This window comes from Lepidochelys olivacea, assembly GCF_965140295.1.
Source record: "Lepidochelys olivacea isolate rLepOli2 genome assembly, chromosome: 15".
Taxonomy (NCBI): Eukaryota; Metazoa; Chordata; order Testudines; family Cheloniidae; genus Lepidochelys; species Lepidochelys olivacea.
Genome location: NC_140425.1, coordinates 32,596,295 through 32,610,573, shown reverse-complemented (window position 1 = coordinate 32,610,573; position 14,279 = coordinate 32,596,295). Strand labels below are relative to the sequence as shown.

The 14,279-nt window shown below is 50.4% G+C and overlaps 1 protein-coding gene across 1 annotated transcript in view; it reads right to left on the bottom strand.

Moving 5' to 3' along the window:
* Positions 1-10,228, bottom strand: part of MYO18B (myosin XVIIIB) — a 183,793-nt gene extending 173,565 nt beyond the window's left edge. The window contains exons 1-6 of the mRNA XM_084648640.1: positions 10,074-10,228; positions 6,406-7,125; positions 5,818-5,881; positions 3,969-4,081; positions 2,997-3,173; positions 1,592-1,790 (exon numbers count right to left, since the gene is read on the bottom strand). Coding sequence (XP_084504766.1) covers positions 1,592-1,790; positions 2,997-3,173; positions 3,969-4,081; positions 5,818-5,881; positions 6,406-7,050 — 1,198 coding nt within the window. The 5' untranslated portion in view covers positions 7,051-7,125; positions 10,074-10,228. The remainder of the gene's footprint in view (positions 1-1,591; positions 1,791-2,996; positions 3,174-3,968; positions 4,082-5,817; positions 5,882-6,405; positions 7,126-10,073) is intronic.
* Between the last annotated feature and the right edge of the window lie 4,051 nt (positions 10,229-14,279).

Here is a 14,279-nt window from a genome sequence, read left to right as displayed (position 1 = left end):
TTCCCCATAAACATCCACACAGAGCCACCTCCTTGCCCTCCTCCATATCCTTCCTTGACACGCTCCTCTGCCCTGAAGTCTGCAAAACCTTGGCGTTTACAGACCCATGTGGTTCTCACTGAAGTAATAAACTTGGTGATTGGTTCAGAATAACTAAGTGTCCTGATCTGGGAAATATTGTCCAAGGTAAAAGTAGACCTGAAAAAGAACCTAGTATTAACACTAATGAGCTACTGCTCCTGGGACTCAATACAAAGGAATTATCCTTATTACATTCCATTCACATAGTGGCTGTCACATTTATCCAGTTGGAAAATATAGTTTGTTAGATTTCAGCTTTAACAAAATCTCATCAGCACCTTGGTAAATTCATAAAACTGGCCCGTACTCACTCTTGCAGTATGCTGAGCCCACTGCTTGCAATGCTGAGCCAAACTAAAATTAATTAAAATGATCTGTATTATGGCAGCACCCAGCAGCCCCAGTTAGAGACCAGGCTCCACTGTACAAACACAGGAGAGGCCCCTGCCCCCAACAGCTTACACAGAAATGTCGGGCTGAAAGGGTCCTCCAGAGCTCATCAGGTCCAGGCCCAGGCACTGAGGCAGGATTGAGTAAATAGACCATTCCCGGTAGGGGTTTGTCCAACCTGTCTTTAAAAATCTCCAGTGACGGGAATTCCACAGCCTCCTATGGAAGCCTGTTCCAGAGCTCAACTATTCGTACAGCTAAGAAGTTTTTTCTACTAGCTAACCTCAATCTCCCTTGCTGCAGATTAAGCCCATGATTTCTTGTCCTAGCTTCAGTGGACAGGGAGAACAATTGATCACCCTCCTCTGTATAATATCCCTTAACATATGTGAAGACTGTTCTCAGGTACCCCTCACCCAGCCTTCCCCCATAACTCAGGGTTTCTAAACCTGGTATCATTTTTGTTGCTCTCCTCTGAACTCTCTCCAATTTGTCCAAATCTCTCCTAGAGTGTGGCACCCAGACCTGGACACAGTACTCCCACGGAGACCTCACCAGTGCCGAGCAGAGTGGGACAGTTACCTCCTCTGTCTTACATACAACACTCCTGCTAATGCACCCCAGAATGATCTTAGCCTTTTTCACAGCTGCATCACATTGCCGACTCATATCCAGACCCCAGAGCCTTTTCAGGGGTACTACCCTCTAGCCAGTAATTCCCCATTTTGTAACATTTGTGCATTTGATTTTTCCTTCCTACATGAAGTACTTTGCACTTTTCTTTATTGAATTTCATCTTGATTTCAGACCAATTCTCCAAGTGGTCAATGTATGTATTGGACAAGACACAACAGGTAGACAGACAGATGAGGAGCACAAGTGCAGAGGAGTGTCGTCTCATTGTTCTCCCCCAGCCATTCGTCTGTCAGCACCAGTTGTCTCTTGATTTGCACTTGGATTGGAAGCTGTTTGGGGCAGGGACTGTCTCTTTGTTCTGTGTTTGTACAGCGCCTAGCACAGTGGAGTCTTGGTCCATCAGTGGGCTCCCTAGGTGCAACTGCAATACCCAGAACAATAATCTGCAGACATAGCCACCCGCTGGCAGTCTCCCCAGCTGTACCTGAGACTCTGTTGTCCACGCTGCGGGCGGCGCCCACCAGGTATTCCAGAGCACTCTGGCAGCAGGTTGTTTTCCCGGCACCGCTTCTCCCCAGGGGCACAATCGCCTGGTCCTGCCGGTGCATGAGCAGGTTCCAGTAGGCTCTCTGTGCCACGGAGCTGATGTGAGGGGGCATGCTGTCTCGCTTCCCTTTGAACACCTAGAGACAGAAGGGCCGCGTGAAGGAGCTGCTCTAATGATCTCGCTGAACACGGAGTCGCCCGTTGGGGTTCTCAGACATGAAAGACTTTGAAGGTTTAACGTCAAGCCTGTCTGTTTCCATTCAGGCTGCGCTTTGTAACCCCACTGGGCTTCCCAGCAGCAGGCCCTTTCACCCTCCTTCCCTGAAGCACCCCCCCCCCCATTGCCTTGAGCCTGGCTGACGCTCGGACTGAAGAGACGGACAGTTCCAGGTGACAGGATAGGAGCATGCAAGCAGAGAGAGCCCAGTGTTAATGAGCCCATTTGTTAACGAGCAGCTGTGCCATTAACGGGATTCCTCCCCTCTCTGCCCCTTCATGTCACCCACTGGCCCAATTTCCTAGAGCTCTGAGAAACTCAATTCCTGTTTTGCAGAATTTCACAGTTTCCTCTCCCTTTTCAGCGCACACCTCTCCAAAATACATCGCTTTCTTTGCAATTCCAGCAAAACAGCTCTTGTCTCACTCAAATTAGGCAAGCACACTCTTCTAATGAGAACAACCATCTGAAAGGTGAAAGAAAAGGCCGGCCCCACTCAGCTTTTGCTTCGAAATGGGTCCGCTTTTATTTGAAAAGTTCATGTGAATTGGGCTTAGTTTCAAGTGCCTGATGCAAGGCAACCTCCCCCCTTGATTTTTCATGCAGCTTCGCATTTCACGACGGACACGTCTCACCCCCACTCAGTTTGCTCTGCCCTGCCGTACAGAAGGACCCAGGTTCTGATCCCACCACAAGAAGGGAGGAGGCTCAGGTGTGTAAATCCCATGTGGGCTGATCAGAAAATGGAGCCCTGTGTGCTGTTGTCAGCCGATACAGAAGCTCCTATAGAGCTGAGCACAGCTCCAGCTTCCCAGCCCCTTCTCTGTTGTTAAGATGGGTCCATGGCACCACCTACTGGACACTGATGGAATCCACGGAATTCTCCTCGGAAAGGCCGCCAGGGAACAGGACATTCACTGAAGATCACTTTCCAAACTAAACAAACAAAACCCTCTACAGCGCTTCTAAAATAGCTCCCTGTGAAATACGTGCCATAAACTGAGCATTCAATGGTGTGAGATTTGCAGCCATCTTAAATCCAAGCCCGGGAACCCATCTACCACATCTATCACACCATCATGTAGCCTCTGCATGAGACACGTCACAGGGCCAGCCCACCACTTACCTTTCCTGAGTAGCTAGCAGTGGCCCAGCTGGGCTTGAGTGCAATCAGGCTGGGCCCTGCATACGTGTTGCAGAGGTGGGACTGGTACCGGTGCTGGAGTGTGTTAATGACGCTTGATTCATTCAGACTGAGAAGTGCAGCAAGATCTTCCGTGTAATCCAGTTTGGAGGGATTGGTCTACAAAAGATAATGCGTGAGAAGCCGATTGAAGGGCCGGCTGTGCTGGAGAGACTCATTTCCTTCCTCGCAGTGCTCAGCTGAGAACACTGATAACCTGGGAAACCTAACATTTCTCCAGCTCAATCCAGAGTTTCCTGTGATCACCCTTGGAATGGGGGGAGGGGGCCCAGTTAGAGACCTCACAAGATGGGACTCCCTGGGGCAGAGAAGAGGTCAGTCTTGGTGCTGCTAAATTAATATATATACCGACATACCATCCAAAATGTGCTAGACACTTTCCAAACCAATCGGAGGCCCTTCCCCAAGAGCTCACATTTTAATAGGGTTGAGTACAGTACAATTAACTGCGAGCAGGAACCAAAATTATTGTAGAGCTCGGTAGCGTCTTGCAAAGTAGGTCCATGAACGGAGGGGACGGGGCTGCAGCAGGTCAGGAGCCATGTGGCAGCCAGAGCATCACTCCACCCCTGCTATTGCAAACCGCAGCCTGACGTGCAACAGATTCCAAGCACTGCCACCAGTCGCAAAGGAGAGCCAATTACTGAGCAGCCCAAAAGTCTCGTAAACACAAGGAGAATCTCCAGCCACCAGACAGGACATCCACTAGGGATGGGGGCCCGCGTATATCAGCATAAGCTGGTGCAGTTCCATTGACTTCAGCAGAGCTGCCCCCACCTCACAGGAGCAGTGAGGTTTGCCTTGGGGCAGAGAGACCATTTTGGCTGGGATGGAGGAAGGGGCTTTCCAGGCAGGTTTGACAGCATCCGTGGGGTTTTATTTCTGGGTACTCACCCGGTGAACGTCCTCCTCGTCCACCTCAGTGACAGTGTTGTCAGCTTCTAAGCGAATCCTCACCCTCCCAGCTGGCAGTTCCGGGGTCCCCACATCTGGCTTCAGCACGGTAGCTGCAAGGGAAGCCCAAAGATGAGCTCTTCCCTAAATCTGGGGCAGCTAATTACAGAGGTAGCTGAACAGGCCTGCACAAGGTCTGGTTCTTGTTCAGAGAACTAGAGAGGGGCCGATTCTGGTCTCACCCCAGGACTGTGCACTCGGGAACTTCTTGTGCGCACCAGCAGGGTCTCCACAGTCCAAGTAGTGCCCAGTGCTTTAGAACTCACACCCCTGTCGTGCGCACAGCCTGAAGGGCTCTGCCGACACTGCAAGTGTAGACATCATGGCAGCACGGGCAGGCGTGCGCATTTGTTCTAGCCAGCACAGGTAACAGTGTGTGTAGATGTGGCAGAGCAGGCTTCAGCCCAGGCGAGCACCGGAGTACAGACGAAGGGTCCCTGCTGGCTGGTACTCTGGCTGCTAGTCCATGCTGAAGCCTGTTCTGCCAGTTCAGCACCGCTATGGTCACCCATGCTAACTAGATTCAAGTTAGCACAGATAAGTCGACCCACGTTGCATCCACACCTCCACTCGCAGAGGAGACGTTACGTACACACGCTGCCAGAGCGAGGTAAAGGGGCCGCAGTACAAATGAGAGATTCAGACTGGTTTATAAAACCAACTCTGAGAGCTAACAACAGTGTCCACAGAAAAAGCATCATGGGAAATACCTTTGAGCAGTGTTTCCCAAACTTGGGACACCAATTGTGCAGGGAAAGCCCCTGGCGGGCCGGGCCAGTTTGTTTACCTGCCGTGTTCGCAGGTTCGGCCGATCGTGGCTCCCACTGGCCGCGGTTCGCTGTGCCCAGCCAACGGGGGCTGCGGGAAGTGGCACGGGCCGAGGGACGTGCTGGCCGCTGCTTCCAACAGCCCCCATTGGCCAGGCCCGCCAGGGGCTTTCCCTGAACAAGCGGTGTCCCAAGTTTGGGAAACACTGCCTTAACGAATACCAAACGCTGCCTGTACTGGAAGAACGTTACAGGGGAGGGCAATACGGGCTCCAATGTTTGCATGCCTTCAATGAGCGCGACCAACAGGAAAGAGATCCCACCAGGCATTAGGTTTGCTCTTGTACTTCAAGGGTGATATTTTTGCCTCTCTCCCCACTAGCAGCTGCAGGCTTAGTGGCACTTGCACCTTGCATGGCCCTTTGCATACAATAATCCTGTTTCACACCCTCCTGCCTGTGAGAAAGCCAGACAAGGTTTAACCCATTTCACAGATCAAGAGAAGCAAGTCATCCAAATCTAATGGGTGAATCTCTGGACAGGCTGAGCTCCCACTAACCCTTCTGGGGCTATGCAAGCTGCAGGCATTTGGCACTTTAGAGACCTGGCCAGGCAGGACTTGGCCAAGCCACACAGTGAGTCCTGACGGAGCCCAGCACAGAACCAAGAGCCCCGCTCCCAGGCCCCTGCCGTAACTGCCAGACTAGGAGGAGGTCACAGCTCCTAGGAGAGGCTCCTCTCCTGTCTGAGCCTCAGCAATGGCCACACAGGGATAGCCAGACTGGATCAGACCCGAGATCCACCTAGTCTAGCATCCTGGCTGCAGCTGTGGCCAGTGCCAGCTGCTTCAGAGGAAGAAACCCTGTAGTCTGCAGTGATTGGATTAGCTTCCCCGGGGAGGTTTCCTCCTAGCCCCCAGTGGTGCATCCAAAGCTGGAGGGTTTATCTCCCTTCCAAACAGCACCAAAGCAAATTACTCATCTTAGACATCACAGAGCGGAGATAGAGAAAATGAAAGTTACCGAGTGTAAATCCATCTTTCTGGACAAGCCAAACTTTCTCTGTTTCATACCACACGTCATGAACCTGGAGACAAAAAGAGAGTCAAGTTCCTGCAGCAGGAGACAGGGAAGCAGAGGCAGTTCTGATCTGATCTCTTAAAGTCTTTGACCTTTGATCTCACACACAGTGACAATTTGCTTTCCAGCCACAGGAATTAGCACTTTCCTGTTAAAGTTCTTCATTTGCATTCCACAAGGCTTCTTTCCCGTTAGCTGGGTTACTTAGTTACAGGGGTACAGACAATGCAAATGTCTGCTAGTACATTATAACTCGGTACAGATACATGAAAACAATGCATGCAACATCCCACCCGGTTTTCATGACATTAAACACTAAGCACATTCTTACACATTTTAACATCTGCATGCATTCTAATCAAATTGTCACTTTTAAGTCTACATAATACAATGATCTGGGACCTTAAACAGCTTTTATTTTATTTCAGGTCTCCTGTATCAAAGGGGTTTTTACTGTAACTCCACAGGGCAGGACTCTGTACACCATACTCTAGCTGTACAGCAGGACACATGGACAGGGCACCAAATCACCTTGTCTGAGTCTGTGCTTTCCCCTGGCTCCTTGATTTCTCCAGGCTCCTTCTTGTTTTCCACTGGTTCCTCCTCGATTTCTCCTGGCTTCTCCTTGACCTCCCCTTGCTCCTCCTTGATTTCTACTGGTTCTTCCTTGACCTCCCCTTGTTCCTCATTGATTTCCACTGGTTCCGCCTTGATTTCCCCTGGCTTCTCCTTGATCTCCCCTTGCCCCTTCTTGATTTCAGCCTTGATTTGGGGCTCCCACTGCTTCTTCGTTACCACCTTCTCTCTCCCTGAACTTTCAGGACATTTTCTCCTCGGTGTGTCGCCCTCCTTTGCAGGATCTTCACGGTGGTGCTGAAAATCCTTACCGGTTGTTGGAGCACCAGTAGGGGCATTTTCCCCTTTACTTTGTTCCTTAGGGCTCTGCTCAGAACTTGGAACTTTGGCAACCTTGGACTCATCTGGTGGGATTGTCTTCCCTGGTTTGGGAGTGGCCGCTGCCTTTTCAGGTGCCGGGGAGGTGGCTTTCATGATGTTGCTCCTCTTCATGACTCTCTTGAAGGGAAGAGGCTTTCTCGGTGCAAGTTCCGCAGCCACTTCCCCTTCGTGCTGCTCTCCGTTCAGGCCATTCTGCAGCAGTTGCCCTTCACTTGCCATTTCTCCTCCTACTTCAAGGATGTTCTCATCCTTTGTCACAAACTGCTGCACGTGGTTGTTGTCCTTCCCAGGAGGCTAAAAACAAAATCAAGATGAAGCGGAGCCTGTTAGCATTAAGCCTGGTGATGCTAGAGGAACAACTCACTCGGTGAATCCATCAGCCTGGATTTGGCAGCCAACAGGCACCAGGGTCCCTGCAGAAACTTGGACCTAGCTTCATCTCAGGTGCAGAGCTACAGGGGGTTGGTGAGTTGCTCTCCTCACCTGGGGGTCAAAGAGGGTTTGATTTTAGAGAGAGACTTGGAGCAACTAAAAGTAGCTTCCAATTTATAGGGATAAACTGCAGGGTCAGATCACAAATCGCGGGAACAGCAATATGCACTCAGAGAAACATTTTAAAAAGCAGCTTTGTTCTTATGTCCCATTTTCAGCAGTGATGTTGGCTCCTAGCCCCGTAATTTAGGGGGACCTAGGGCCAGATTTCTGAAGTTATTTAGGTGCCTAAATGAGCAGAGGGGCAGCTCATGGGATTTGCAAAAGCCCCCCGGCTCCTGACTCCCATTGATTTCACTTCCAAGTTAGGTGACCAGGTGCTTTGGAAAACCCCGCGTGGTGCCCATCTGCTCCTTCAGGTGCCAAATACCTGTGAAAACCTGGCCCTTCTGATAATGTTACCCAGGGCCTAATCCTGCAAGCTGTTTTCATCCAGCCCTGGTGCCAGCATCTCCAGTGGAGCTGAGCATGCTGAATGCCTGGCAGGACTGGACACCTAGGACTCATCCCTGCAAGGGACATAGGGCTCTCACCCTGACCCAGGGACGCACGCAGCTCTTGCTTTAACGTGAATATATAAGTTGGAGCCCAAACCCCTGGGGCTTAAATAGCACAGAAGCTTTGAGCAGGCCCTCTGCAGAAAGGCCTGTCGCATCCCCAGCTGCCCACATCCTGAGAGAGGGGTCTGTTTCTCCTTCCAAGCACTCCCTGTTAGCATGTCCAGTCTAGACGCTTACACTGAGCTGCAAGGTCTAGCTCCATTCCTTCACCCATTGCTCTGCTTGTCCGTGACTCGGGCAGTGGAGGTGATGGCGGGGGACATTAACAACAGCCGGGTGAGGAAGGCATTGTCACCTGGCCCTATCTATCCATTACCCTTTGGTGCCATATCTAGCTGGGGAAAACAGAATTCTTCCCCCAGGAGAAGGTCTGTTGGCTCGGGAATGGAGCTGCCGTGGAACAGACTCTGCGCTTCCCTCGCCAGCTAGTCATGCCTTTGAGCCATTCATTTTGGGCACTGACCAAGGGATCAATGTGCACCACAGAGAATTTTTCACTTTGCCTAATTTCTAGACTGGCTGTTAAGCATGTCTAGGGCAGCTAATTGCATTAGCAAAGCCTCAGCTGTACATTAATGGTGCTCAGTCTCTGCCCATGGAGTGTGCTGGCATTCGCTGAGACTAACTCCCTGTTTTCATAGCTACCCAGCAAACCCCAAGCCGGAGCCAGGCAACCCAGAAACTTCCAGGGAAATTCCAGGACAGCACGGCCTTCCGGTGACCACAGGCCACCTGGCACCTTCCCGAGGAGCCTCCCCTTGGTATCATCATTTGAAGTGCTACTTCCAATGTACACGTCCCCTGGCTGCCTCCTGACTGACCTGGTCTGGCCCTGCCACCAGGGCACCCATCCAAACAGGTTGCTTTGCATACTAGAAACAGTAGAGATTCTTTGGGATCTGGGGGGTGGTTTTATTGATGGGGCTGATCCTTTCCCACAGTCGTGGCTGCTAAGGACCCTGGGAATCTAGCTGGGATCAAGGCAGCTGGTCTGAACGGCAAGCCGGACCTCCTGGGGTAGGTCCCAAGGCTGGAAAAAGTGTAAGTCAGGCCAGCATTTGGCCCCCACAGGCTCCCCAGCCCAAATAGCTTTGATTAGATTAATAGATTGTAAGGCCAGAAGGGACCACTGTGATACTCTAGTCTGACCTCCTACATAGCACAGGCCGCAGGATTTCACTGAATTCAGTCCTGTTTGAAACAGATCAGAACTTCCAGAAACACACCCAATCCTGCTTTAAAAATTACCAACAGTGCAGAATCCATCACGACGCTCGGTAAATGTTCCAGTGGTTAATTACCCTCACTGTAAAAAATGTGTACAGTACTTAATTCCCAGTCCGAATTTGTCTGGCTTCAACTTCCAACCATTAAATCTTGTTAAACATTTGTCTGCTAGACTGAAGAGCCCTTTAGCAAATTTCTGTTCTCCACGTAGGTACTTACAGACTGTGATCACCCTTAACCTTCCCTTTGTTAAGATACATAGACTTAAGGAGCTGAATGGATCACTCTATCGCATGTTTTCCAACGCTTTCATTATTTTTTGGCTCTTCTCTCAACCCTCTCCAATTTATCCATTTATTACCAATTTGAAGACACTGCCCTGATTCTGATTCCCGCATCTCAAGTGAAAAACTTTGCAACTAGCACCAAAAAATCATCCAGCTTCACTCCAGTGACAGCAGCCGTTGTAGAAAGACATTGGGGACTTTGGGTTTGGCATTGCTCGTGGACCAACTACAAACCTGGTTTGAGGAGCCTTGCAAGCTTACCTACCACTTTGATACTATTGTCTATTAACAAGTAGCTTTGCTAGCGAGATTCATTCCCAGTGTTTTCATCCAGGATTATCTCACATATGAAAAGGTGCCCCTGCAGTGAGGCTCTAGACTTTTGATCTGTTAGAAACACAATTGTGCAAACAAGAAAACGAGTGGTTTCCTCCCCTCTTGCCCCTGGCAGCCCTCACTAAACCCAAATCTTAGCCCTCGTAATGGGACATCCAGCACTAAAAGCACCAGCCATTGAGCTAAAGGAGCAACTCCTCTAACTGGCAGTTGCAGTAGTCTGGTATCCTCTGGCCCAGCCAACTGTGGGGGCCACGCCATACACATTCGATGATGGAGGTTACACCAACAGCTGACCCCCAGGTTACTGAACACAGGGCACAATTCGTTCGGTACTTACGTCTTCTTTGGAGTTCAAGGTGCCTTTCTCTTTCCGTTTAGCTACCTTGGATTCTTTCTCTGTTTCCCGAACAAGCTGTTTGATGAATCCCCCAGGAATCACTGAGAAAAGTGGAGGCGGTGAGGAAGGGGGCGGACTCCGGTCCTCTTCCCTGATCTGTTTGCACAAGCAGAGGCTACATTATTTGATGTCACACCTCATGGGCCCCGGCAGAGGTCTGCTCTTCAGGCTCAGACAGCATCACAAACCCCTCGGAGATCAGTTAGTCGGCATACATGACTCAACCAAGCTCATGTATGGCAGGCCAAGTCCCGCACTCTGCTATAGCATCACACGGGAGTAGCAAAGTGAGAGAGACGTGGCCAGGGGCTTGCAGAGCTCTTTCCAGCAATCAGACGTTCTCATCGCTCATCAGACCACCACCGCTCATGATCTGGAACTGCACCCTCCCCTTGCTGAGTTCATTCCCTCCCCTTGGCTGTGTCTACTACAGGTTTGCTGTGAGCAATGGGGCCGTGCATGCTGGTTTGTTATTGTAGGGTTGCTTGGGAGTCTTGGGGTTGCACCTGCTGGGTTGTTGTGGGGTTGCCTGTGAGCACACGGCTGTTTATCGTAGGGTCACTCATGAAGACCAGACTAGCAGCACCAATTTCTTTCCAAAAAACTAAGCAAATTTAAGGGAAATACCCCATAGAACTGCAGGGGAGATTTCCAAAGGACCAAGGGCAGTTAGGTGACATCCCCCAATGCAACTCCCCCTTGCACCTCTGAAAATCACTGGGGACTCTGCCGGAGTGGTCTAATTTGGGGTCATCTAGCCTAGCCAGTGCCCCATTAACTAGCTCTCCCTCCTTTGCTTAGGACATTTCAGACGTTTCCTACACGTGTCCCCACTTGTGCTGAACAAGATGTGCAGTTGGGTTTTGTTTTCTGGGGGTTCTTTTACCTTCAGTTGATTAAAAGCCACCAGCTATTTAGCAGGACACAAAGAAGGGCTGGATGAGTTTTCATCTGTCCCCCTTTATGCAGGAGGAGGGCAGAATACATATCCAGCACCTTTGCAAGTGCCGGTACAAGCCCCTGGGGGGCTCTAAGCTGGAATATTTTGGGGGCCTTCCCCACACACACAACACATACTAATAATTAATGGGGGGCCCCCTTGAGCTGCTTGGGGCCCGAAGCAATTGCTTCATCTATTTATGCCTAGTACCAGCTGTACAACATTCTAGTGTCCCCTGGCAAAGCAGCCCCAAGGATGACTTGCAGAAGCAGATCTAGGCCTCCATAAACCATCATCCTCTCCTCCTCTTACGAGAGTGGACACGTTTAAGGGCCTCTTCCAAAGCTGACTGAAGTCAATGGAAAGACCTGCACTGCCCTCAGTGGGCTTCGGATCTGGCCCCACGCATATTGCAGCGGATGTGGCTGTCGCAAAGAGGCACAGGAACATTCTCATTTTCAAAGCTTGGAAAGCAGGGAAAGCTCTGACAGTTTCGGCCCTTTGAACCTTCTTACTTTTGTCCGAAAGAAGACTGGAACTTCAGACCCCACGGTGTTCCTCTCACACACACCCGCACGTGGCTTTTACCTCGGGTGAGGATAGTTAGTCTACTTTTCAAGCATATTTTAACTCTTTTCTTCTACCTGGAATTTACTGGCAGGAGCCATCTGCTCCCAAGGCAGTAGAGAAATAGCTCACAACACAAAACACAACTGGCCCCCTATGTGCTAGGAGCTAGAATGCTCAGAAAGGGCATTCGTGGAAGGCAGCGGACATGCACAGGGAGCGACAAGCGAGCCATTGACAATGAGATGCCAAATCTTAATGGGTAAAGTGAATCCAAAGGAATGGACCGCGCTGGCTAGCAAATGGTTAAAGCCAGGCATGCTCCTTGCCCGCCTGCTGGAAGCGCCGCTACTGTACAATTGGGAACCCTTGGCTCCTTTCACTGATGAGCTCCCTCTAAGCGCCCGAGGCCCCGCACCCAGGAGAGACATGCCACATTCAGTGGGTGCCGGAGGGAACCCTGCCCCTGCAGCAGCACGAGTGTCGTCACTTTCCTTTTGCTCCCACAGTGCAAGGCGTGATGAGATGGCCATGCTTCTGCCGTGAAAGTGCCTGAGGGCTGGAGTGCTTCGGGTGTGATACAAGGAATGATGCTTTATGGAGACAAATGACACATCGACCTGGACCCAGGACCAGACACACATACATAGGAGGGTGGGAGGAGAGAAAAAACAAAGATGTTGTTAGTCTATGAGCAAGAGATGTATGAAACACACAAGCTGCTCTGCCCCATCTCACCCTCTACATGGGGTCCGACCCAGCGGGCTGAGCAGGCCCCTCCTGGCTGGGGGTAAATAGCCTGGCAATGAGTGATGCCGCTCCGGAGATCGGGGGGAGGGGGAGAGGCAGACCCTGGAAGCTCAAATCAGTGGCAGCCAGTAGCCCTGACGTGGGTGTAGAGGACTCAGGCAGATGACACAAAGTTCCCGAGGTTAATCAGGGCCAGAGAGGGCTTGAGGAATTCACAGACGGCAACACGCTGGGTGAATGGGCAACACGACAGCAAAGGAACTGCACTGTTAACAACAGCAAAGCTGTGACCGTGGGAGGGAAAACTTTAAACTTCTCATTCCCCTCACAGCGTCTAAATTAACCATGGCAATGCCGGGAAGGGACCTGGGCCCCACTCTGGGCCTCTGCTCAGTGCACAGCTATGGCTAATGAGCTAACAAGGTGTGAGGAGGCCCAGGGAACAGGACGGTGAATGATATGGAGAACAGAAAAGCTTCAAAACAGACTCCAAAGAGAAACTGCTGAGCTTGAATTAATATGCAAACTAGATACCATTAACTTGGGTTTGAACAGAGACTGGGAGTGGCTGGGTCATTACACATATTGAATCTACTTCCCTATGTTAAGTATCCTCACACCCTCTTGTCAACTGTCTAAATGGGCCATGTTGATTATCACTAAAGTTTTTTTTCTCCTTCTGATAATAGCTCATCTTAAATAATTAGCCTCTTACAGTTTGTATGGCAATTTCCACCTTCTCTGTATGTGTATATATATATCTTCTTACTGTATGTTCCATTCTGTGCATCGGATGAAGTGGGCTGCAGCCCACGAAAGCTTATGCTCAAATAAATTGGTTAGTCTCTAAGGTGCCACAAGTACTCCTTTTCTTTTTGCGAATACAGACTAACACGGCTGTTACTCTGAAACATGGAGAACATTATACCTATATTGTACTAGCCAATAGGGTGGCCCCCTCTGACTGAGCAGCACCAGGCAGCCCAGCTCACAAAGGACATGGCGGAAATGGAGGGGGTTCAGAGGGGGGTGAGAGCCTGGGAAAACTCTCTGAAAAGACACTGAAACCACTGTTACTTAGAGAGAAGATGGAGTAGAGGGGACATGACAAAAGTCTATAAATACTGACTGGTCCAGAGAAGAGAGATCAGCAGCTTCCCTTCTCCCTCCCTCATAACACACGAGCAAGGGGGACAGTCAGTGAAATTAAAATTAAAAACAGATAGAAAGAAATACCGTTCCCACACAATATGTAACTAAGCTGTGGAACTCACTGCCACATGACACCGTTCAGGGTAAGAAGTCAATAAGGTTCAAAAAGGGATTGGGCATTTCTGTGAAAATCAAGAATATGCAGAGTTATTTAACTAACATTAGCAGTTTGGCAGGGATATTAAATCTGCTGCTTCAGGGCAACCTCTAACAATCAGACACCAGGATGAAATCTAGTGTGGGGGGCAGATAATGCCACATCAGCGACTGCAGCGTTCCTACACCTTCCTCAGAGGCAGCTGGGTCTGGGCACTGTCAGGGCAGGGTCAGAGCTGGCTGGACGGTGTCTTTGATCCCGTCTGGCAATTATGAGGTGGATCTAACCAAAGCACTGGAGTGTGGAGGAGTCCCTCATGCTGGAGGGATTCAGAGGGGGACTTTGTATCCAAAAGGCCCGTCTAGGACTATGACGCTGCCAGTGCAGGGTTCTCTCCAGGGCTGCTTTCAAACAGCTCAAGGAATGGGTTTCCTTCCTAGTTTTGTAAAAGGGAAAGCCCCATCCCAAAATGCACTGACATCCCACACGCCACCCTCCACCGCCTTGGCATGACACTCCAGGGTGGGCACAAAGGCACTGAAGAATCAGTGCAGTTGCATCTCCCATGTGTTGGCCTCAA